At 38.6% G+C, this 27,114-nt stretch overlaps 1 protein-coding gene across 5 annotated transcripts in view; it reads left to right on the top strand.

The window, feature by feature from the left end:
- LOC110461406 (mucin-5AC-like) overlaps positions 1-27,114 on the top strand; it is a 131,609-nt gene that overhangs the window by 72,843 nt on the left and 31,652 nt on the right. For all 5 annotated transcript variants that reach the window (XM_021514845.1, XM_021514848.1, XM_021514846.1 and 2 more), the window contains one exon: positions 24,007-24,598. In XM_021514845.1, coding sequence (XP_021370520.1) covers positions 24,007-24,598 — 592 coding nt within the window. The remainder of the gene's footprint in view (positions 1-24,006; positions 24,599-27,114) is intronic.

Here is a 27,114-nt window from a genome sequence, read left to right as displayed (position 1 = left end):
CTGGAGTAAACGTAATTTGGCCTATGCATACATTGTTGACGTCATAGTACAACAACGTCATAATAGGGCATTTTCAAAACCACGCTGAAATCTTGGGCTGACAGAAAATCAGGGTTTTCACTGTGGCAGCGAAAGGGTTAAACTGCAGAAGACATCTTGATAAAACGTTTAGTGTATCTGCAAACCCCACCCAGAAGAGGTTTTTGGCTCACCAAGTGAGCTTATGGCATGGTACGGCGTCCGTCGTCCCTTCGTCGTCAACATTTTACTTTAAACAACTTCTTCTCAGTAACCAAAATGCCCAGGGTGATGATATTTGGCCAGTAGCATGCTGGGATGAAGGGCTACCAAGTGTGTTCAAATGAATGACCTTGACCAGCTTTTAAGGTCACAGGTGTCAAATGCCTTAAACTTTTCAATCAGATTCCTCTCAATAACCAAAAGGCCCAGGGTACTGATATTTGGCCTGTAGCAATCAGGGCTACCAAATTTGTTCAAATGAGTGACCTTGACCCACTTTCAACCTAATGTCATTGTTTGACATTCAAGGTCCCACTGATATTCTGCCTGTAGCTGTATTTTAGTCCACTTTCAAGATTACAAGTGTGAAATTAGTACCAGGTGAGCAATACAGGTCCATTGGGCCTCTTGTTAGTGAACTGTATTTGTTTTCTGTCATGTAACCCGTAGGTCAAGCTGGAATTACAGTGCAGATTTTCAGTAAAATTGTAAAATTTCAAACTTATTACCTGGATAACCTACGGAGATTTTGCGTTGACAGTAGTATTGATGAAACTTACACCTGCATCACACCCACAGCGGGTGTGCAGCGTACTGTTGTTATGTCAAATTTTAGTGAATCTTTCCTGAATTACCATTTCACACCTAATGAAAACCTCCAATTTACCTAATACAAGTTTTCCCTGTTAGTCTACAGTCCATGCAATTAGTTATTTTCTCAGTATTGGTGAAAAGCTATTCAATTCCAATGATCTGTTCCTGTTAAACACAGTAGGATCAGAAGCCAAGGTATTAGATTACTGTACAGACCTACCTGTACGTGTATCAGTCAGAATGTTAATTATCCTCAACTATTGTCATCAATATACTCTGACATGGATCAAATAGCTATCAATAATTCAGTAAACAAATATACCAAACAGTCACTTGTCTGTGTAATGGAAACATTTCACGTTTTGCTAATAGAATTCTCTACTACGATGTGATTTCAGGAACATGTCAATTTTGTGGTGAAGATTACATTTGGGGTTCAAAGTGGGAACCTCGTTTCCAAGGTCATTGCAAATGCATGAAATTGAAGTATAACATGCACTCAGTAAATGAATCATGTGAACTATTTACTGGTCTTGATATTGAGCAGATAGAATGGGGAAAGGAAGTAGAAGAGGGGAGGAGGGCGGTGAAGAATGATCAATGTACTACAGTTTGTTTTAAAGATGTGAATTGAACAAAATGAGCTGTCAAAGAAAAGGATTGGATTTTCTGGGAATGACAAGGAGTATTTGTATTCATGTGGACTATTGGTGTAAAAGTAGCATCCCAGGGGCTGTTTGTCATCCGACTTAAGTGAGATGTGTGATGGTGTTGTGTCTGTGACCGACTTATGGTGTGATGGCTTGAATACCAGTAATCATTAGAGTCACACAACCCAGCTGTCTGACATGTGAACCTGACAGCAGCTCAGTGATAGTGTCAATGATATCGTTTGACCATATGGATTTGATTTGATTTATTCACTTTCTGTTGTGAGACATGATTGACTTGTGCACAGTTTGGTGACAAATCTGTATCAAATAATAGTCAGCACTGGTCAGAACAAGAGGACATATCAATAGATAGCCTACATAACAATTGATAGCCTGCATCACTGATCAGAACAAGAAGACATAACAATTGATAGCCTGCATCACTGATCAGAACAAGAGGACATATCCATAGATAGCCTGCATCACTGATCAGAACAAGAAGACATAACAATTTATAGCCTGCATCACTGATCAGAACAAGAGGACATATCAATTGATAGCCTGCATCACTGATCACCACAAGAGGACATAACCATAGATAGCCTGCATCACTGATCATAACAAGAGGACATATCAATTGATAGCCTGCATCACTGATCATAACAAGAGGACATATCAATTGATAGCCTGCATCACTGATCAGAACAAGAGGACAGAACCATTGATAGCCTGCATCACTGATCATAACAAGAGGACATATCAATTGATAGCCTGGATCACTGATCAGAACAAGAACATAACAATAGATAGCCGGCATCACTGGTCAGGACAAGAGGACATATCAATTGATAGCCTGCATCACTGATCAGGACAAGAACATAACAATAGATAGCCTGCATCACTGATCAGAACAAGAACATAGCAATTAATAGCCTGCATCACTGATCAGAACAAGAACATAGCAATTAATAGCCTGCATCACTGATCAGAACAAGAACATAACAATTGATAGCCTGCATCACTGATCAGAACACGAGGACATAACCATAGATAGCCTGCATCACTGATCAGAACAAGAAGACATAACAATTGATAGCCTGCATCACTGATCAGAACAAGAGGACATAACAATTGATAGCCTGCATCACTGATCAGAACAAGAACATAACAATAGATAGCCGGCATCACTGGTCAGGACAAGAGGACATATCAATTGATAGCCTGCATCACTGATCAGAACAACAGGACATATAAATTGATAGCCTGCATCACTGATCATAACAAGAGGACATATCAATTGATATCCTTCATCACTGATCAGAACAAGAGGACATATCAATTGATAGCCTGCATCACTGATCACCACAAGAGGACATAACCATAGATAGCCTGCATCACTGATCAGAACAAGAGGACATATCAATTGATAGCCTGAATCACTGATCATAACAAGAGGACATATCAATTGATATCCTTCATCACTGATCAGAACAAGAGGACATATCAATTGATAGCCTGAATCACTGATCATAACAAGAGGACATATCAATTGATAGCCTGCATCACTGATCAGAACAAGAACATAACAATAGATAGCCTGCATCACTGGTCAGGACAAGAGGACATATCAATTGATAGCCTGCATCACTGATCAGCACAAGAGGACATAACCATAGATAGCCTGCATCACTGGTCAGAACAAGGACATATCAATTGATGTCCTCCACAATAATCAGAGCAACAATACTAGTCTGTATAACAAACCTGTATCAGTGACCATACATTTCTACAGATACCCTCCATCATGTTTATAACCAGACCTATAAGTTTACTCAAATCCATTTTCTCCCTTGGTCACTTTTGTCCTTTACAGTTAAAGTATTATGTGTAGCAAGCAGTGCACTAACTTCCGCCTTTCTGATGAATTTGTTGTCAGTATTGAGCGCATCGAGGGCACGTTCGGTTAAATGGTGGCAGACTGTTCTAGGAACATTGTATATAACAAGTATAGCCTGTGTACACTACATTGTTATGCCCACGCCATAAAATGGGGGGTGGGTATAGTGTTGCCCATATCTGTCCAGTCCCGTCCTGTCCCATCCATGACCGGGGTGTGTGGGGGGGGGGGTACAGTCCCTGAAATCATATAGTGTAATATTTTCAGATCTTTATGACTATCTTAATTCTTCCCAAATGAATAATGAGATGTGATTTGAAACCTTGTCAGAGGGTCACAATCGGTATGTCTGTTTAGAAATTCTATCTGAAGGACTTAACTCATATTGATCTGAAAACTTATCATTGAAACAAAACTTGCTTGTTTTTAACTTTTGCGTCAGTGATACCAACTAAACATTGTTAACAATCTGCTGACTGCTGATTTGAAATCGCTCTGACCAGACCTGCCCCTGTCATGCTTCTGTAATAGGACGAGGAAAAGTGATAAAGATAGTGCTGGCGCCGGGGCTCGAACCCGCGACCCTTGGCTCTCCAGCCCGATGCTCTACCGCTGAGCTAAAGGGAAATTCCCTACAGCTGACGCTTCTAAGGCAACCTAATTAATCCACAGCTTTTACACTATTCCCCCTTTTTTCAAATATCAACCCAGGTTCTTTGACTCCCCGCCATGGGTTCTCCTACCTTGAACGGGGAGGGTCAACGGCACCAGTTTGTAATAAGACGAGGAAAAGTGATAAAGATAGTGCTGGCGCCGGGGCTCGAACCTGCGACCCTTGGCTCTCCAGCCCGATGCTCTAACGCTGAGCTAAAGGGAAATTCCCTACAGCTGACGCTTGTAAGGCAACCTAATTAATCCACATCTTTTACACTTCTGTAGAAATTAATCAAGCTGGATTGATGTGTATAGAAATTAATAATAGCCTGTTTATTGTACAAGGTAGGAGTAAAACATGTTTAAATACATAAACAGATAATTGGATCGTCTAATTCGATCCTGATTAATGTCTGGGGGATCATATATACATGTGGATCAATACCGATTAACAGATGTCTGGCGGATCATATATACATGTGGATCAATACTGATTAACAGATGGTGGAACCACAATCATCCTGCGTATGGACTCTATTTGCCACATGACTGATACTCTGACAAGATGGTTATTAATGCTTAACATACCTATATTGATCTTACTTTATTGATGCATGCATTATCGCACTTGTCAGCTCTCCCAATTTTGCAGGGAGACTCTCACTTTTGTTCCCTAAAATTGAGCATTTTTAACCAGTGAATTTGCTACATAAATTCTCTGATAAAGGATAGACAGTGTACTAGTCATCAAAGTGTTACCTATATACCTTTAACTGGTTGTGCTCTATAAACCTGTATAAAAAAAGAAAACGAGTGACCTGAATATCATGCTTCCATTGACATGTTATGGTAGTTTGACATCATTTATGTCAACAGCTGTCGTTTGGTTCAGGTTTTAGGAAAGTGACTTGGATGTTTGATTTGGATTGTTTAAGGCGTCTCAGGGCCAGAGATTGAGGTCACTGTTACTAAAAATAGAATTTCAATTTCTGGGCATAAACTTTGTAAGGTTTATTTGATTTAAATCAATAACTGTATGCTTTGAGTGTTGTTTATGCAGATATTTTGTTCTATGAATGCTGATGATGTTTAAATAACATGTGTCCGTATATTTGTTTCAACTTACAACAACACAAGTAAACCTGGTCCATAGGCGTGATGCAAACATAACATAAGCAAACCTGGTCCATAGGCGTGATGCAAACATAACATACATGTAAGCAATGCTAGGTCATCACTTTATTCTGAAGTCATTTTGGCCCCAAACCAGGATGTTATTAGGTCGATAACAAAGACAGTAAAATCAAACAGTAATTATTATATATATAAATGATGTCATTTAGTTAAGTTTATATTTACATTGTCAGCTGGACCCTGATGTAGACATAAATAGCCTTTGCCTCCACGAGTTAGGAAAGTAAGTGTGTAGGACGTATGTTTGGGATGCATATATATCATGAGAAATATTTCTGGTTCCAATATTTACAGAGTATCTATTCTGTTATGTTTAGGATGTCTGTTTAGAGTGGGTGCACTGTTACTCCAGTGTTTGTCTAGTTTCTGGTGTATTGGTAGGACATATCCCTGATGTTGTTGTTGTAAGGTTATTGAGGACCTGGGCCAGCATGCACGTTGATCATAACTGTTTCCCTACACATATATTTGTAGGACATGTTATGTTTGAATGTTGGAAGAGGCAATATGACATGTTACTCAGATCTATAACCTTAAGTTACAGATATGATAAGCGTTACCGATTTCTATATAGTTATATATTTCTCCTGATCAAATTATAGGATATCATATGATACTGTCTGGCCATCTGGTGTTTCTTTCCGTCTTATTCCTCTGTGTCTCATACAAGCTTGCCTCAACAACATTTTTTAAATGTTTGGTATCTTGAGGAGTTTTGTGTTTGTACGTCACCCATAAGCTGCACTGTATACTTTGAGTAGGTCACTTTTACATCCATTTTCAAAGGTCACATACTAGTGCCAAAGTCTTTCTCTCTAAAACCATATTTTCTCTAAAATGTGCAGCTGTTAAGGATGTCTAAATGAAACCTGTATGTTACTGTATCAATAACTGGAAGTGTGTAATTAAGTTACTGTGACCTTTACCCAAAGGTCAAAAGTTGGATTCATTCGCAGTAAAGGTTTGCTTGGCCATACATATTTAAGCTCTCAGAGCTTCATTCAAAATTAATGTGAATATGATATTTTAATGAATATATGTTGTCCAATAATTCAAACAAGTATCTCTTTCTGTTAAAAATGTCTGGTGATATTAGATATCCAGGATTGTTTTTAGTACACATGAGTCCTTCATACAAGACCGGACTTATTGTCGTGGTGTTGCAGGTGATACACTATGACAGTGAAGGACACGCTGGTATCTGGTACTTCCTTATTGTGTTATTACATGTACATCAAGTACAAACATGTCACAATGATTTATGTCACCTGCCACTCATCGACAACCTCTCACAGTTATGGATTTTACCCCAACACATGGTTAGATAGGATCAAATAATACATTATTGTGTTGCAGAAAACAAAGGTGTCCCTAGCGGGATATTTGTTCAATTTTTGTTTTGTCAACATTAGTTTTTTTCAGGTATTCTGTTGAAAATCTCTGGTGATTATTCTTGTAGAGGAGTTCATCAGTACACAAACTTTTGTCTGGGTTACGATGAAATTTTGTACATGATGATCATGTGAGAACGACTGAAGCAAATGTCCTAAGAACACTGTTTATCATGTCTCCACTTTAAAATAAGTGGTGAAACATGTTATTTCTAAACGTTTTCTTCAGGGTTGTAGTTATGGATTGTGAAAAGACTCATGTAGCACAACCAATGAGTGTTTGTATGTTGTATTGGTATAGATTCTACTGGTTCTAGTTCTTCTCATTTTGTCTGAGTTACATGTGTGGGCGGGAGAAAAACACTTTTTCTGAATATGCATGCGTATGACGACTTCAGGGATAGAATCCGAAGACCTGCTTGGAAATTAAGGCCAGAGTGTTAACCACTTGATCAATCCACCCGTAATGTACCAATCCGCCCGTTATGTACAATTTTCAATTCAATGTCATAGAATATTTGCAGATGAAGCTTAATTGAAGGATACTTGCATCACCTACAGAGGTGTCTGTATAAAAAAAAGCAGCAAAATTCACACTTTTCAGTGAACTCTTATCGGGGTTGTCAATTTAATTGTAAAAGATATCTCAATGTGATTTTAGATATACTTGCATCAGAAGGTGTAAAATGTATTGTCAATAGGTCGATGTGACCTTCACCTTGGTCAGAGGTCAAATAAAAGCAATTTGTTTTGTAAAATTGCCATACATTTTAAATAATTAAAGATTGATCTGTTGTTTATCCTAGATACTAAAGGAAAGGTATAGATATCAGTATTTCATCAACGTTTACCCTCAAAGCACAACGTTTGTGCAAAGACAACTTGTACACTTGATGACACATATTTTGAAAACCATGCTTAAATATAAACAATGCTTTTACCAAACTATATAAAAGGATACTTCTGAATTGAAGATTATATTAGTATGTGATACCCCACAATATATTCACATTATTTTCTCATTTACCAGAGTGTAATTAACTGTTTCTTAATTAATTCATTCTACGAGTCAATTTACTCTTGTTTCTAGTAAGTGCTATATAAGTGAACACTAATATACCTGTGCCAGTATGGTTCGAGTGGTTAATTGAATGTTAAATAATTCAGACCAATACAGTGTAATTGATCTGACATCGTGTTTGAGTTCAAACAACCTCCCATTAGTGCTGATGAACTCTACAATTCATGTCACTAAACATCAACTCCTATTTATACACTTGGCTTTAAATCCTCTCTTGTGTTTAAATGCCAGGGTTAAAGCTTTTCCTCTCCTGTGTTTAAATGCCTGGGTTCAGTTGTACTAGTCAATGATATCTGAATGCTAATTACTCATCTTGTATACCAACAATAAATTAATGTACTGATTGTGTAGGCTCTGTTTAATCTGTGATTGAAGAGATTTGTTCACAAACCCTGGTGAGATTGACAAAGTATTTAAGTGCATTATAGATTTATATATTGCTCTTGAGTAAAGAGAGAAGAAGGGAGCTTAATCCATTTTAGATCTAAGCATGTCAGAAAAGAGAAATAAACCAATCTGCCTTTATTGTTTATTCAAGATTTGAAAATAAAACTGATAAGAGCTTTGTGCATAGTACTGTACACGGTGCAGGGAGGCAAAGTAGTCCAGTGGTAGGACGCCGGGCACGTGACCAAAGGGTTGCGGGTTCGAGTCACGGCACTGTTTTGTATCTTTCAGCAAGATACTTTACTTCGCTTGTTCCAGTCTACTCAGCTGTAAATGAGTATGTGGTTGGGCAGTGCTAGAATTGTAGAATGCTAGCTGTGAGCGTCCAAATGGCAGCTCCAGCTGTATACTCCCCAGGCGGTTGAGAAAGATATTGGCTAGTTGCAAAGGCCCTATCACCATGGATAATAATTTGTGAACCTCTCTGAGAGGACCTACAAACTAGGTTGTGATAAAGTGGTATATAAGAACCTGAATTATTGTTATTATTATTATTACATAAAGACCGGTGAATAAAATTAGTGGCGTTTTTTTGTTGCCAAGGACGAGGCATTTTCTAAATATTTTCTTCAGGTTGGTAAGTGAGGGATTGTAAATAGGTTTATGTAACACAACCAGTGAATATTTATATGTACATTCACCACTTGTACTATATAAACCTGAGACTATAGGAAGACGAGGCTTCCTCAACTACAAAATCTAAACCTAAGGGGTTGAGTGTTTCTTCAACCCACGCTGGAACATTATAAATTGATTTAAGGCCACAATCCCGGAAATCTTACACAAGCCGCCCACTAGTCATTAGTTTGGAGGTATGAATGGACACTTTCATGATCACAGAGGTGAAATTTGTTTAAGTCTTCTGAACAACTAACCTGTATAACTGTCAGGCCTGGACTCATGATGATTGTGCTGCAGTTTGCTGTGATAAAGAGTTGTGAGGATTAATCCCCTGCCGACTCATACGCAGCCCGAACAATCGGAACAATCCAGCGTGAGATATGGTCGCCGCAGATATCAGAGCGAAGCCCTGTGTTGAAACCAGGAACCTAGTTCTTAGCTCGAAAGGAGGGATCAGTGGTCAGTGAGACCGATGAATGGCCAGCCGAAAAACGAAGGCAAGAAGGAGATCTGCTGCTGCGACCGGAAGCAAAGTCTATCAAGAACACAGACTTGAAAATAAGAAATTTTCGATCTGTCGCCTGGAGGGGCTCGAATGGCGCCCTCAACAAGGAATCTAGCACAAGTGCTAAATTCCGCCCAGGGACCAATTGCTGTGAATGAGGCTTCTCAATATAGAAGCCCCTAATGAGAGCAGACAATGAAGTATCCAAACCCACAGACTCGCTACCAAAGAAAGCCAGCACACTAGCAATGGCTGAACGATAGCCCGCAATAGTTTCCGGAGACAGGCCCTTTGTCCTGGAACAGGAACAAAAGAAAGTCTGCTACAATGGGAACAGAGGCAGAGACTGGATCAATTGACCATCCGACACACCAATCACAGAAGGCTGACCATCAAGATTGGTAGACGGTGGAAGACGTATGTCTAAATGATCCTGCGATGCGAGTTGCAGATTCTAGAGAAAAGCCTGTCTGAGTGAGCCTTCCCGAGATATTATCCAACCGTGAAGGTGGAGCCGCTTTGGAACCGAGTAGAACTGCCAAGACCTTGGTTGAGACAACAGATCTCACAGGGGTGGGATGCTGCGCGGGAAGTCCACCGATAGCCGACGCAACAGAGGAAACCAAGGTTGTTGAGGCCAGAGCGGTGCAACCAGCAACACCCTGCCCACCAGATTGAAGGGAGGAAATGCATATGCGTACATTCCCGACCAGTCCTGGGATAGAGCATCAACCGCCATGGCCATAGGATCTGGAACAGGAGGCACAAATGTTGGGAGTTAAAAGTTCAGGGCTGTGGCGAACAGATCCACACGAGGTCGGTCCCAAACCTAACAAAAAACAAAGTATTACGAGGACATTCATAAATTTACATTACAAGGTTAAATTTGTATTTATACCTTCTACATAATTACTAGGTCAGAGTCCTGATACTTTGTCTGTTGCTGGCCGTGATGAAGGGCTACCCTATAAAATAGAAGTGACCTTGACTTAAATTTATTAAATTCTACTGACTTTTTCATTAAGTTCTGTTAAATATAACTTGATAAAGTGTTAGATGTTGCAACAAATGTATTCTTCTTCAACAAAATTCCATAAAGAAAATCCAGATACACCAAAAATTCCCCTTGTTCCTTTTTCTTCAGATTGGTTAGATATTCAGAAAATCCTCGTTATACAAATGTAATTAATTTTACAGGCTTAAAAATGTCAGCATCACAGTAGTATATATATCCACCTAATGAATAAACTCAGGGAGGAATGATACTTCCCTGGTCTGGAACTTGTGTGGAAGCTCTTAGTGTATAAATCAATATCCCTGATGGCAGGAGTCATCAACAAAATGTACCTTCTCCCAAAAAGGTGTTCAATCATTCTTGGTTGTTGGGTATAATGTATATGCTTGACACCTTCAAGAACACTTAGATGACATAAATTTGCTGTTTGTAACATCCCCAGAGTGTCCCAGTATAGTTTGATGTAACATCCCCAGAGTGTCCCAGTATAGTTTGATGTAACATTCCCAGAGTGTCCCAGTATAGTTTGATGTAACATCCCCAGAATGTCCCAGTATAGTTTGTTGTAACATCCCAAGAGTGTCCCAGTATAGTTTGATGTAACATCCCCAGTGTGTCCCAGTATAGTTTGTTGTAACATCCCCAGAGTGTCCCAGTATAGTTTGATGTAACATTCCCAGAGTGTCCCAGTATAGTTTGATGTAACATCCCCAGANTTGATGTAACATTCCCAGAGTGTCCCAGTATAGTTTGATGTAACATTCCCAGAGTGTCCCAGTATAGTTTGTTGTAACATTCCCAGTGTGTACCAGTATAGTTTGTTGTAACATCCCCAGAGTGTCCCAGTATAGTTTAATGTAACATCCCCTGAGTGTACCAGTATAGTTTGATGTAACATCCCCAGAGTGTACCAGTATAGTTTGATGTAACATTCCCAGAGTATCCCAGTATAGTTTAATGTAACATTCCCAGAATGTACCAGTATAGTTTGATGTAACATTCCCAGTGTGTCCCAGTATAGTTTGTTGTAACATCCCCAGTGTGTACCAGTATAGTTTGTTGTAACATTCCCAGAATGTACCAGTATAGTTTGTTGTAACATCCCCAGAGTGTCCCAGTATAGTTTGATGTAACATCCCCAGAGTATCCCAGTATAGTTTGATGTAACATTCCCAGAGTGTCCCAGTATAGTTTGATGTAACATCCCCAGAGTGTACCAGTATAGTTTGATGTAACAATCCCAGAGTGTACCAGTGTAGTTTGATGTAACATCCCCAGAGTGTACCAGTATAGTTTGATGTAACCTCCCCAGAGTGTACCAGTATAGTTTGATGTAAAAAATCCCCAATAGTTTGTTGTAACATCCCCAGAGTGTCCCAGTACAGTTTGACGTAACATCCCCAGAGTATCCCAGTATAGTTTGATGTAACATTTCCAGAGTGTACCAGTATAGTTTGATGTAACAACCCCAGAGTGTACCAGTGTAGTTTGATGTAACATCCCCAGAGTGTACCAGGATAGTTTGATGTAACATTCCCAGAGTGTACCAGTATAGTTTGATGTACCATCCCCAGAGTGTACCAGTATAGTTTGATGTACCATCCCCAGAGTGTACCAGTATAGTTTGATGTACCATCCCCAGAGTGTACCAGTATAGTTTGATGTAACCTCCCCAGAGTGTACCAGTATAGTTTGATGTAATATCCCCAATGTCTCCCAGTATAGTTTGATGTAACCTCCCCAGAGTGTACCAGTATAGTTTGATGTAAAAAATCCCCAGAGTGTCCCAGTATAGTTTGATGTATCATTCCCAGAGTGTCCCAGTATAGTTTGAAGTAACATCCCCAGTGTGTCCCAGTATAGTATGTAACATCCCCAGAGTGTACCAGTATATTTTGATGTAACATCCCCAGAGTGTACCAGTGTAGTTTGATGTAACATTTCCAGAGTGTACCAGTATAGTTTGATGTAATATCCCCAATGTCTCCCAGCATAGTTTGATGTAACATTCCCAGTGTGTCCCAGTATAGTTTGTTGTAACATCCCAAGAGTGTCCCAGTATAGTTTGATGTAACATTTCCAGAGTGTACCAGTATAGTTTGATGTAATATCCCCAGTGTGTACCAGTATAGTTTGTTGTAACATCCTCCCAGTATAGTTTGATGTAACATCCCCATAGTATCCCAGTATAGTTTGATGTAACATTTCCAGAGTGTACCAGTATAGTTTGATGTAAAAAATCCCCAGAGTGTCCCAGTATAGTTTGATGTAATATCCCCAGTGTGTCCCAGTATAGTTTGATGTAACATTCCCATAGTATCCCAGTATAGTTTGATGTAATATCCCCAGAGTGTACCAGTATAGTTTTATGTAACATCCCCAGAGTGTACCAGTATATTTTGATGTAACATCCCCAGAGTGTACCAGGATAGTTTGATGTAACATTCCCAGAGTGTACCAGTGTAGTTTGATGTAACATCCCCAGAGTATCCCAGTATAGTTTGATGTAATATACCCAGAGTGTACCAGTATAGTTTGATGTACCATCCCCAGAGTGTACCAGTATAGTTTGATGTAAAAAATCCCCAATAGTTTGTTGTAACATCCCCAGAGTGTCCCAGAGTGTCCCAGTATAGTTTAATGTAACGTCCCCAGAGTGTACCAGTATAGTTTGATGTACCATCCCCAGAGTGTACCAGTATAGTTTGATGTACCATCCCCAGAGTGTACCAGTATAGTTTGATGTAACATCCCCGGAGTGTCCCAGTATAGTTTGATGTAACATTTCCAGAGTGTACCAGTATAGTTTGATGTAACAATTCCAGAGTGTCCCAGTATAGTTTGATGTAATATCCCCAGAGTGTACCAGTATAGTTTTATGTAACATCCCCAGAGTGTACCAGTATAGTTTGATGTAACATCCCCAGAGTGTACCAGTATAGTTTGATGTAATATCCCCAATGTCTCCCAGTATAGTTTGATGTAACATCCCCAGAGTGTACCAGTATAGTCTGATGTAACATCCCCAGAGTGTACCAGTATATTTTGATGTAACATCCCCAGAGGGTCCCAGTATAGTTTGATGTAACATACCCAGAGTGTACCAGTATAGTTTTATGTAACATCCCCAGAGTGTACCAGTATAGTCTGATGTAACATCCCTAGAGTGTCCCAGTATAGTTTGTTGTAACATCCCTAGTGTGTACCAGTATAGTTTGTTGTAACATCCCCAGAGTGTCTCAGAATAGTTTAATGTAACATCCCCTGAGTGTAGCAGTATAGTTTTATGTAACATCCCCAGAGTGTACCAGTATAGTTTGATGTAACATTCCCAGAGTGTACCAGTATAGTTTGATGTAAAAAATCCCCAGAGTGTCCCAGTATAGTTTGATGTAACATCCCCAGAGTGTTCCAGTATAGTTTGATCTAACATCCCCAGAGTGTTCCAGTATAGTTTGATCTAACATCCCCAGAGTTTCCCAGTATAGTTTGATCTAACATCCCCAGAGTGTCGCAGTATAGTTTGATGAAACAACCCCAGAGTGTCCTCGTATAGTTTGATGTAATATCCCTAGTGTGTCCCAGTATAGTTTGTTGTAATATCCCCAGTGTGTCCCCGTATAGTTTGTTGTAATATCCCCAGTGTGATGTAACATTCCCAGAGTATCCCAGTATAGTTTGATCTAACATCCCCAGAGTATCCCAGTATAGTTTGATGTAACATCCCCAGAGTGTCCCAGTATAGTTTGATATAACATTCCCAGAGTGCCCAGTATAGTTTGATGTAATATCCCCAGTGTGTCCCAGTATAGTTTGATGTAATATCCCCAGTGTGTCCCAGTATAGTTTGGTGTAACATCCCCAGAGTGTCCCAGTATAGTTTGTTGTAACATCCCCAGAGTGTACCAGTATAGTTTAATGTAACATCCCCAGAGGGTACCAGTATAGTTTAATGTAACATCCCCAGAGGGTACCAGTATAGTTTAATGTAACATCCCCAGAGTGTACCAGTATAGTTTAATGTAACATCCCCAGAGGGTACCAGTATAGTTTGATGTAACATCCCCAGAGCGTCCCAGTATAGTTTGATATAACATCCCCAGAGTGTACCAGTATAGTTTGATGTAACATCCCCAGAGTGTCCCAGTATAGTTTGATATAACATCCCCAGAGTGTACCAGTATAGTTTGTTGTAACATCCCCAGAGTATCCCAGTATAGTTTGATGTAAAATCTCCAGAGTGTCCCAGTATAGTTTAATGTAACATTACCAGAGTATCCGAGTATAGTTTGATGTAACATCCCCAGAGTGTCCCAGTATAGTTTGATGTAACATCCCCAGAATGTACCAGTATAGTTTGATGTAACATTCTCAGAGTGTCCCAGTATAGTTTGATGTAACATCCCCAGAGTGTCCCAGTATAGTTTGATGTAACATCCCCAGAGTGTCCCAGTATAGTTTGATGTAACATCCCCAGAGTGTACCAGTATAGTTTGTTGTAACATCCCTAGTGTGTACCAGTATAGTTTGATGTAACATCCCCAGAGTGCCCCAGTATAGTTTAATGTAACATGTCTACCTGTTACAGACATATTTTGAGACTTTCGTGAGAATTTAAATTTGATGACAGTAAAAGCATTGCGTTTGTAGTAGATGTTAATGCTTCCTTCCAGGGACTATGTGGTTCTAACATAACTTACATGTAGCTGACAGATGTTGTTTACAAATTACGTTCATTTGAGTAGCAGTGCAAACACATCTTTAAATCATCAAGTAAGTTTAAAGTGTAATGTCAGGTTGGAAGAATTGAATTCGGAGATCTTTACTTTTGGTTTATTCTAAAGTGATTTATCAACACAAAAACTGTGTGCGGGGAAATCTGCAAAACTTTTGTCTTGTACAAATTACAGTTGTGTTCCGTTCTGATTCAATATTGCATTGTTTGGATATCAATTGTCAGCTATATGTTGATGTGTTACTGAGCCATTAAACAGATACAAATACTAATATTTCTGTATGGTAACTGAACCAAATTGGAACTTACGATTCAATCCCATTACAGGCCAGATCTAGCAGCAGTACTGATCGATTCTCTCAGTTTACAGTGCTTGATTTGTTGTTATTTGAACAAATATAATCTTGATTGTAAGCTTGGATGTAGCTGTAGCGCAAGCCATTACTGCTCTAAAACTCCCATCAAATCACCACTCCTCGGACAGCTCGGTGACACAAGTTCTCTCGGATGTCGTAAAATACTGTTTACTGTTGAGCTCAAACTTTTTGTGGAATGTTTACTTAGTTTCAAATCGTTTATTTACCTTCCACTGCATCAGGTGTTTTGAAGATGGAAACGTATTAATTCCCTAGTGGCTCTTTGTATCATGACGGTTGTTTTGTATAATGATAGACAATTGATGTTGTATTGCCTAAGATTCAATGAGTTGAGGAACCCAATATATTTTTGTGTTCGTGTTTGATAAAGGATGCTGTAATTTTAGATATTTTTTAGTTTGCTGAAGTTGGTCGATTTGAGATTTAAAAGAGACGTTGATCAATTTCAAGTTGTAAATTAGATATGGACACAGAGGCAACCGTTTGCCTGCTTCCATCAATTAACTTAAGTGTATTTAAGTCTACTTGCCAACCTTTAACATTGTTCATGTGGGGGAACACTGGATGTGCAACATTTAAGATGTCATTTAAGATAAAATCTTTTATGTACAAACAATACCCAATGAAATAAAATATTAGTGTAAAGGGTCAGAGTTGAAGCTGTTCTGTGCAGTGTATTTAAGTTGAATTTGAACAAAGTTCAAGTTGCAAGGAATATAGGCTATAGGCTACTGTGCCTCCACGGTATCTATGTATCACTGTTCCACACCATCTGAGCTATTTCCTTAAGGAGATAACTGGTTATTATGTCTCCCCTTCGAATGCAACACTGTTGTTAGGTCACTGTAACCTTGACATTGAGGGTAAAGGTCAAATAAGTGCAAGTTTTCAGGAATATCTTGTCCCAGCCGTAACTTTCAAACCGTTAAAGGGGAGACAATACGTATCAAAAAAGGAATCTCTAGTTTTAAGGGATTTTTGCAAGAGAGATTTACATACTGTTGTATAACATGAAATGTTCATGCATGTGTACTTTCTTTCATAGTTGTATTAATTTTTCGTTGTTTAAGCCACGTACAAAGAAACATATCCACCATTCCGAGAACCATAGGTCCAACACCGTAACACATTTGCGGTATGTTTTAAAATGACAAAGAGTCACACTCATCATACTTCTCTGTTCATGTTCATGATAATAAAGAAAAGGAACGTAAAAATGAATATTTAGATTTTAATGATGATAATAAAAAATATAAACTACGGGATGCCCTTGTTACAATTTCACATTTTATTTATATTGTCATATTTGCTACAATATTTTATTATAAAGGAAAAAAGGGGGAAACAAAGAGAAAAAGAATTAAGGGATCCCCTTGTAACCTAGAAAGGACACCAAAAATATAACAAGGAATGCCGTGGACATTTGTACTTCCATTTTCTAGTTGTGTTTGGTTATGGCTGTGTTGTATGCCGTGGACATTTGTACTTCCATTTTCTAGTTGTGTTTGGTTATGGCTGTGTTGTATGCCGTGGACATTTGTACTTCCATTTTCTAGTTGTGTTTGGTTATGGCTGTGTTGTATGCCGTGGACATTTGTACTTCCATTTTCTAGTTGTGTTTGGTTATGGCTGTGTTGTATGCCGTGGACATTTGTACTTCCATTTTCTAGTTGTGTTTGGTTATGGCTGTGTTGTATGCCGTGGACATTTGTACTTCCATTTTCTAGTTGTGTTTGGTTATGGCTGTGTTGTATGCCGTGGACATTTGTACTTCCATTTTCTAGTTGTGTTTGGTTATGGCTGTGTTGTATGCCGTGGACATTTGTACTTCCATTTTCTAGTTGTGTTTGGTTATGGCTGTGTTGTATGCCGTGGACATTTGTACTTCCATTTTCTAGTTGTGTTTGGTTATGGCTGTGTTGTATGCCGTGGACATTTGTACTTCCATTTTCTAGTTGTGTTTGGTTATGGCTGTGTTGTATGCCGTGGACATTTGTACTTCCATTTTCTAGTTGTGTTTGGTTATGGCTGTGTTGTATGCCGTGGACATTTGTACTTCCATTTTCTAGTTGTGTTTGGTTATGGCTGTGTTGTATGCCGAGGACATTTGTACTTCCATTTTCTAGTTGTGTTTGGTTATATGGCTGTGTTGTATGCTATATACCTATTGCACTCTCATTACTTTGAGGTCATCTTGATAATGAAGGAATATAATCTGGATTTAGTCATTTCCGGTTTCGACATTATAGCTGCAACAAACAATTCCTGTCCCAGTGGTATGTTTAGGGATTGCTACTGAATTAGTAGACTACTGCAATGATTGGTCCGCCGAGTTGTTTAATCCCTGCACACCTATAAACACATCGGTCAGATAACTATTGTTTATCCAGCAGAATTTAAACAAATCTTTTTTGAGATTAATGATTGAAATTTGTTAGAAACTTGTCCCACCCCATGGGAGCTTCTGTATAGCAGTTGTATGCAGCCTAATTAACACTTCTATTTTTAGACATGACATGTGCTTTCAGACTTACTGGTACAGGGATTCTTTATCACAATGAGAGGATTATATCAATGTTGTCATCCCTTTGAAAGTTATCAATGTCTTTAATTATCAAAAATACAGAATTTCCCATGGAGCGCTGTTGCCCATATCTTGTTTCTGACTGAAGACCAAGTCTCAATGCAAATCATGTACTTTATACATATTCAGTTGTATATTTTTAACTCACCTGGCCCAAGTTTAAACAACTTCCTCTGAATAACCAAGAGAACTAAACGAATGATATTTGGCCAGTAGCAGGCTGTGGTGAAGGGCTATCCATTACGTTCATTTTAATGATATTGTTTGTTAGACTTTCAAGGTCACAGGTATCAAATGTGTTTTAATCTTTTAACACTCAATCAGGTTCTTGTGAATGACCAAGGGTCATTGGTACTGATATTTACCCTGTAGCGTAAGTTTAGTCTACTTTACCAGGTGAGTGATGCTGGCCCATTGGGCCTCTTGTTTATCATTCCTGTACATTTAATTTCCACAATATTAGCAATCCCTATAGCTCTTTCCAATTCTAAAACCACAGTAAAGGTGAGAGATATGGGCTACTCAGTAAATGTAATCCTAAGAAATAATTCCAATATAATTTTCCAATAGAATGATTTTATATTAAAATGTTACTGAGGAATTACAGTAAAGCCTTGTCCAAATTGTTAGCACCATCAAAACAAATATTAAACAAACCAGCAAAATCATCAGAGCCATTAACAAAGTGGCACGCACCAAAGCAAACTGATGGTAAACAAATGCATTCAAGATATTGATCAGAATTGTGTAACAGATAACTTCCTATGTTAGCAGAATAATGAGGTGATAGCCAAAATGGAACAGGAGGAAATTGAGTTAATGTTGAAATGGGGGGAAAAACTATAACTTAGCTGAAAGGAAGGTTGTAATACTGTAAAAGTAGAAATGTTCATTTTGTGACTCTTTAAAACGAGTATGGTATAGATTTTTTTGTCTTAGCACTGGTTCTAAAATCTATAAATTCTATATATAGAAATAAGCCATGTATTTTTATTCAGATGTTGATATTTTTATGCTAATTTACTCAATGTGAAAAGCACAAATATTAACAGTACTGTCGTAATAAGTCCTATAAAAAGGCGACAGGCTGTAATATTGTACTGTAGTCGTGGTATCTGTACTGCGGTAACCACAAGGAAATTAACCATTGATCTGTTTACACCCCATCCTGTTAATGTACACATGGCCAATCTGTTAGATGAGGTTGGTGTTAGGGACATCTATCTGTATAGTGTATAGATCTCATCTATAGATCCTGTGGGAGTTGTCTGCCCTTTGATGATGATTGCTCACAGGGATATTGGCAAGGCTGTATAGACTAAACATCTAATCCATGTCCCTGTACCTATCCACCTCAGTCCCCAGTATTTATATAGCAATTAAAATATGTGTGAAGAATATTTGACCCCATTTATATAGCAGCAATTATTATGTGAGCACAAAACATCTTTATTTTTGAGTTTTCTCCTTTTCTAGCAATTAAAAGAGTTCTGACCAGTAGACCAGGTCCTGGGTTCAACCCTTAGTGGAGTGTCTGACCAGTAGACCAGGTCCTGGGTTCAACCGTTAGTAAAGTGTCTGACCAGTAGACCAGGTCCTGGGTTCAACCCTTAGTAGAGTGTCTGACCAGTAGACCAGGTCCTGGGTTCAACCGTTAGTGGAGGCAGTAAAAACACAATGATCCTCTGTTCCAATGGGGCACACGTACAGACCCAGGAAATATTCAGATTCATAGTTACATACCTGCAGACAAATTAAGGCTTCAAAAGGCACATAAGATTGCTATAGGCATCTGCTTTTGACAACCGGAAGTTAACAAACCAAACTGGTGAAGTGGGACGGGAACACTCCCTGACATTGACCCCATATCAATCTGCCATTACATATTAAAATCTACTTAAACAAAAGGTTTTTCTAAAATTAAATATCTGAAGATTTCATTCAATGTAAAATGTGTCAACATTTACCCATTAAAATTACTCGGAGGCACTGTATTTAACCGGAATAAATTTTATGTAGGGATTACAATCGTATGAAACAGATTGGCTAATTAGTTGTGCCAGTTCATCCTTATAGCTTAATTCTGTAGAGCATTGGACAAGTAAACTAGAGGGCCCTGAATTGATCCCTTGCAGACATTGACAAAAAACAAGGATCTCTGTCACATTGGCATCTACGTATACCTTAGGGAGCCAGGAAGTAACGACAATAATGCTCCGGGATAAAACATTTGCTATGTTGCCCCTTGAGAACTATTACAACAATAAAGTAATGAAAAGAAGCATTGCTAATCAACCCTTCAAATATTTTATTTATCATAAAATATCTGAAACATGTTACACAAAATTATTTTTATTGATATTGTATGGATATAAGTTATATATACCAGCTAAAAGCAAACAGGACACATAGTTTCATACAAAAAGAGTGAAAAATTGAACCAAATATACACAAAGTCCCTTATAATTCATTAATTTGACATTTTACAATCATTTTGATCCTGATGATAGTTGTCTACCTTGAAAAAAACGGGACTTTTTGCAGAGGGATACAATTTATACAATGACAGTTTTTTTCTTTATTATACCAAAAACGTCTGGAATAAATTAAATTACGATATCAAAATTGTCAATTTACTGTTCTATAATTTATGGAACCAAATTTTTCTCTCAATCATAAACACTTTGGACATCATTCCATAGCTCGCTTACGCATGATATATTTACATGTCAGGTACATATGTAACCATAGGCTATCGCATGGTATGTTGTTATCACTTGCATGTATATGCACTTGCATTTTATAGAGATCTTGACATTTTACAAAACTGCATTTGTGAAAGGATTTACCTGACAGAGCGTAACTCGCTCAACAACAAAACTCGTAGCGACCCGAGCTTCTGAACTAGTATTAGCACGTGCTACATGTATGTGCAAAACACATCAGTCTGCATTCCATGCGCCTCATATACGACCTTCTTGAAGTCGTCTGATCGTATGTCAGTGTTTTCCCGTGAGTTAATTAATGTCTTTGTATCATAAGCTTCATTTCTGAAGTACGTGTGATTAAACATTTCCCAACAAAATCTCGATATTGGGTGTTGGGTGTACTGATGTTTACCCAGTGTTACTATAATGTACATGTACACTATGGTAATGGGATGCCCGATACGCAATACGGAAATGACGACAAGAAAATACAACAAGAAAAACATGTGTATTACGAAGGGTGGGAACTCCTTAACATGACATTTCCTCTTACAGAAACACTAGGATCAAGACTCCCCTCCGGTACTCACTCTTTTTATTTGTGTTGACAACATTATCCTCCATACATTTTGGATTTTTTAGCTTGTTTCCTTTGCTACTCTTTCTGTTCCTGTAAAACCAGTCTAGTTGAATTTCAAATAAAAAAACATAAAAGTGAAAGGAAATACATGTTGTAAGTTTTGATAACGTAATTACTAAAATAAATTGAAATAAAATCTTTGTTGGGGCATAAAGAATATGGTATTTACAATAGATCCATTCAGTGAGTCTCGAGTGTAACGTGACTGTGACTGGGTGTCGGAGTGACATTGCCAGCCTTTTAGTACAGGGAAAGAGAGCCAGCACTAATGGTCTCATGTAGGGTGTCTTTATCTTTGATTGAGGATGTATGAAAATAACGATTCTATAGATTTCATCTGGCAGGAAGCATGCGCAGTATGGAGGTGTTTTTTTGCCATTTGGGTTCTTTCTTGAAATCTTTTTTGGATTCCAGTTTCATGTTAAAAAGAATGGAATTCTCAGTGATTGAATACGGGCTGAATTAATGCTGTTACAAATAACGATCGGGGCCACCGATGTTTTCAAGGTTGTGAGAAACAGATTTTTTTATCATCAGATTTTTATGTTGATGGCTACCAGCCGTTGGATCCCAAGTGTTTTAACTCACATTTCCAAGATTCCTTTAGTTTTTCAAATATTTTTTAAAAAGAGGGCACAATTTCAGTGATATTTTTTGTTTTAAGATTGTTAAAAATGTTCAGCTAACAAAATTGTTGAGATGTTCTAGAGCAGAACCGGACAGTGATGTGTGACTAATGATCTGCTTTGATTAATGTCTTAACTTCATTCTTTGTTTAGATATTCAGAGTTAATGTTATGAAGTGCCAACAATTTTATTTTAGTTTGTGATTTGGTTATAATGTTGACCTGTGTTGTAGTCTTTCCTGGATTTGTGATTTTCAGTGGGTAAATTAAACCCATGAATTGGATGGTCGGGTGGCGCAGTGCATGGATTATGCACTCCCCGGGATTTCACCAAGGCAAAAAAGGTCAAAGGTCACCTGCCCACCAATCACATGGGTTTTCTCCAGGTACTCCAGTTTCCTCCCACATTAAGACCCCCTCTGCGCTAACATCCGGGCTAACAAGAGTGATTAATATAAGTTATATAACTTGTATCATAATTGTTGCGAAATAAATAAAATTTATATTTATATACCCGTGAATTAAATCACGAGAATAAATATGACATATTCAATTGTTATAAGTTGGAACTTCGTTGCTCCAACATAGTGCTGTGTAAGGTTGATTCACATTGTGAAATTATTTAAATATAATCAAACCTTGAGGCTGAGCATGATAAACTAGCTATAGCTTTGTGGAAGGGAAGCGTGTGGCCCCTAGGTAGGGAAGTGTGTGGACCCTAGGTAGGGAAGCGTGTGGCCCCTAGGTAGGGAAGCGTGTGGCCCCTAGGTAGGGAAGCGTGTGGCCCCTAGGTAGGGAAGCGTGTGGCCCCTAGGTAGGGAAGCGTGTGGCCCCTAGGTAGGGAAGCGTGTGGCCCCTAGGTAGGGAAGCGTGTGGCCCCTAGGTAGGGAAGCGTGTGGCCCCTAGGTAGGGAAGCGTGTGGCCCCTAGGTAGGGAAGCGTGTGGCCCCTAGGTAGGGAAGTGTGTGGCCCCTAGGTAGGGAAGTGTGTGGCCCCTAGGTAGGGAAGTGTGTGGCCCCTAGGTAGGGAAGTTTGTGGCCCCTAGGTAGGGAAGTTTGTGGCCCCTAGGTAGGGAAGTTTGTGGCCCCTAGGTAGGGAAGTTTTAAGTGACTAGCAGGAGTTATCAGAACTGTTGATCAAATGTAACACACTTATGTTTGTACAGATGATTTTCATAAAAATGCATACTGCATGAGATTTTATATGAGAGAAGAAATATGTTTTTAAATAGTAAGTTTAAGGCAAAACCGTGGTTATTATATGTGTCTTTATTGAGTTCATAAACATTTCATTTTTTTCAATTTCTAAAGGTTGTGTCCCCCCTGCTGTCTACTGTATGTCATTAAGGTCTTTTCTGTGGTTTCGAGGTCATAAGGTAGAGAATCCCACCACTTTGCTATTTTATCGAGACCTTGTAAGTGTGATTCTATTCACATTTAAGCTACTTTCTCTATATCCATGTCTGTATGTCAATTATAGGTTAAATAGGTTGCAGGCCTTTTTAAGTTTTTAATAAGCTGACCCTACTTCATTACCAATTTATTCTTGGTTTAAACAATTCTGGCACAGATGTTTTTTGCAAAAGGAATAGGGATAGCATCATTTCTAAATTTGTACCACAGTTGCAAACATCATGTAACTGTGCTCTGAAGACAGCCTCCCTTTGGTTGAAACATGTCAGCGCGTAGGATGTAAATCTAACATTGCATTTTGTACCGGATTCAGGGGTGTTGTTGCACTCATCATTTTTATTTTCATTTGCTCTGCTTTCCCTGATGAGCACTGTTGAATATAATGTACCATTAAGGTATCCAACCGAGGATCCCTACCGCCACTATGAAACTGACTTCCTTGCAGGGACGTTGGGTCCCCCCTCCCCCCCAGTTGTAACTTATTTCTTAATTTGTTAGAATCGCAAGTTATCAGCATCATGAATAACAAGCAAGGAATACTGGACGCTGCCACTTGTAACATATAGGTTACATACTGCCACTTGTAACATATAGGTTACATACTTTTAAATAATATTTGTTTTGTATTTTCAGATTTGTTTGACCATGATGATGGTTAAGAGAAGCTGGACCTTTGTCCATGTACTGCTGTTAGGGCTGGTTGTCATATCAACTGTGGGGCTGGTTACCGCCGACCAATCAAACTGCCAACTCTCATTCCCGGAGATGACCAGCGCTTCAGAGGAAAGCCACGCAAACGTGACAGAATCTCATGTCCAAAACTGTGATATTTATAGCAACATTCTGAGCATGATGGAAGAGTTAAATATCATTACCATTAAAACAAGTTCTTGTTATGCCATGAAATGGATTTCTAGGCAAGTGGCCAGTAAGTCCCCCTCAGACCGCTCGCGCGGGATTACCATCACATTCCAAATTGAGGAACATTTTGACAGCAGCTTGAAGACAAACAGCAGTTCTGGTCAGGCAGGTTTGCCAGGAATGAAATCAGCTGGTAGTGTTACCACGACAATATGTCATTCATCGGGTGTACGACCGGGGTTCAAGGGTCAGCAGTCAATGGCTATGGTTCACGTAAATAGCACTGGAGAAAACGGTGGCAATTCAAACGCTTCTGCGATCCTGGTCCCAACCAAAAACAATGGAGACAACAAAAAGGATCCTGGTAAGTAGGTGTGAGATAGTAGACCTGTCCAGGTGTTCAGGTGCAAGTCTTCTTCACAAGCTTTAGAAAGAAAGTTTAATTAATTATTCGGTTTTCTTTACAGAACAGAGTAGATTCAAAAATGCCAGAATGAGGATCTATCTTTGGCCATAACATTTACTTCAATTTCCTTAATTTGACTCTTAAACATTTTAAGTTCCAAAGCATCCTAAACTTCCATAGATTGATAGCTTTTGATTTCTTCTTGAGGTTAACAATCGTTATTTAAACAATATTCAATCTGATGGGTCAAACAAAATCATTATTGTGTTCCTGATATTGACTTTAACGGTAAGCAGTACGGTCCTTTCAAAACATTTCATATTTTAGAAACTACTTTAACAGTGCTTTAATTCCTATATATACCAATAAAGATATGACCGGTTTTTAACAATTGTTAATCTTTAATTTTTTTACCAAAACTTCATGAGGTCTAGCTAGCTACATCTACAACTTGGTATCTTTTGATTATGTGTGTTTATTTAACCCTCTTGGCCAGATAGACATCTGTCAGCTCTTGTGCTATGTATATGCTAAGCGCTGGTCTGTTACCTGTACATATCTGGTGCCAGGTACAGTTTTGTAACTCTCGCTCAGGAATGGGGGAAGACAATTTATTTCTATAAATTATCCTATTATGGTCCATAAGAAGTGTTGTTATTTTTGCGGGTCAGTTCAAATTCAAAGATGGCTTCTATATATGGCCTCTGATTGGCTGAATCATTTTCAACTTTTCTAGTTCAAATAGATACAGGCACTATAGGACTCTTACATAATCCTGAAGTCATCAAGTATTTAAAATTTCTGGTGCAGTAAAGCACCACACTATAGTAAAGGGGTAATTACACAGATAGGGGTGTGTCGTTTTATGGTGTATTACATTTTCTCTGACAAAAAAGTGCATGAATGCGGGTGAAGTGCTACACTGTTAAAACAGACTAAATTATTTTTCTTCTAGAAGTAATGGATGATGAAAATGCAATTTCGTTTTAGTCAGCAGGTTTATTGTTCAATTTCAAAACACATCAGTGTTATTTGCACCAGAAACTTTTAACATTTAAAAAATAGATCTAGACCTTTTACGTATAATTAAATAAAGAGATATTTCTATACCTAATGTATCATGTAAACCAGAATAGTGAATGAGAATAATGACTGCAGGTTAAAGGTCATGGGGAGACAAGGTCATGGGGAGACAAGGTCACAGGGTAGGCAAGGTCACAGGGGAGACAAGGTCATGGGGAGACAAGGACACAGGGGAGAGAAGGTCACAGGGGAGACAAGTCATATTTGTTCAAAATGAAATGTTAATTTAGCTCAGAGTAATGAACCTAAGATTTGCTTCCATGTCATCAGGAAGAAACATACTTGGGTTGTGTGATTAGGCTTCGTGGTAAAGGCTCAAGTCACAAAGTCAATTGAAACAATGTAATGATTGCACTTCATTTAACTTATTTTATCTACTCACCAGGTCCCGGTTGCTCAAAGGTTGGTTAGAGTTAACGAGTGGTTAGGGTAAATTTTAAAATATGAATGCTACAAAATCAAGAAAATTTTATATAATTTCAGTGCTATACATGAAGAACTCCAATAACATATTGACGTTGAGGAGTTTTTTTGCTGGAAAGCTCTTGCTTCTTATTGTCAGTAATTTGAATTTTTCACTCAAAGTTAACCAACTAGTTGGTCTAGGAGGAAGGTTGGAAGGTTACAGCTCAGAGGAAGGATTGTGTAGCCTAATTAATTATTTCTTTCCGAGGAGTGAACGGAATGAAATTACATGCAAAGCAGGGTATGCATTCTTTGTGTGATTATAATTTTGTTTTGACTGGGGTTTAACATCCTAACAATAACTTCAATTGTAAAAAAGACCAGAAAAGTCAAGGTCGGTTAATGATAACCTTTTAGTAATGGGAAAAAATTGTCTCAAGCATGCAGATCGACAGGTCAGAAGTGTGATTTTATTCCTGTTTACTGTTATTGTATTGTTGTTAACATTTACCTTAATTAAAGGGTGTTACCATTCTCACAAACTGTAATAAACCTTTAATTTACTTCAGCGAGACATCAGTGCCATTATTGCAAACAAGTAGCTTTCAATGTAATCCGAGGAAAACTATAACGTTGTTAGCTTTACCTTGGACTCATTAGAATTAAACTCCTCCTCTCTAATGAACATGTCTCAATATACAAACCGAAAACACCATATTCCCTGGTTATTAGCTCACCTGGCACGAAGTGCCAAGTGAGCTTATGCCGTGGCGCGGCGTCCGGCGTCCGTCCGTCGTCCTCGTCCGTCAACTTTTTCTTAAACAACTTCTTCTGAAGAATGGACAGGCCTAGAGTCATGATATTTGGCTGAAAGCTTCGTTGGTAGGAGCCCTACAAAGTTTGAGAACGAAAATGACCTTGACCTGTTTTCAAGGTCACAGGGGTCAAATATGTCAAAAACTTCAAACGACTTCTTCTGAAGAACT

The sequence above is a fragment of the Mizuhopecten yessoensis genome, unplaced genomic scaffold (assembly GCF_002113885.1).
Source record: "Mizuhopecten yessoensis strain PY_sf001 unplaced genomic scaffold, ASM211388v2 scaffold10609, whole genome shotgun sequence".
Taxonomy (NCBI): Eukaryota; Metazoa; Mollusca; class Bivalvia; order Pectinida; family Pectinidae; genus Mizuhopecten; species Mizuhopecten yessoensis.
Note: the sequence above shows the minus strand (reverse complement) of the source record. Positions and strands in the feature narration are given on the sequence as shown.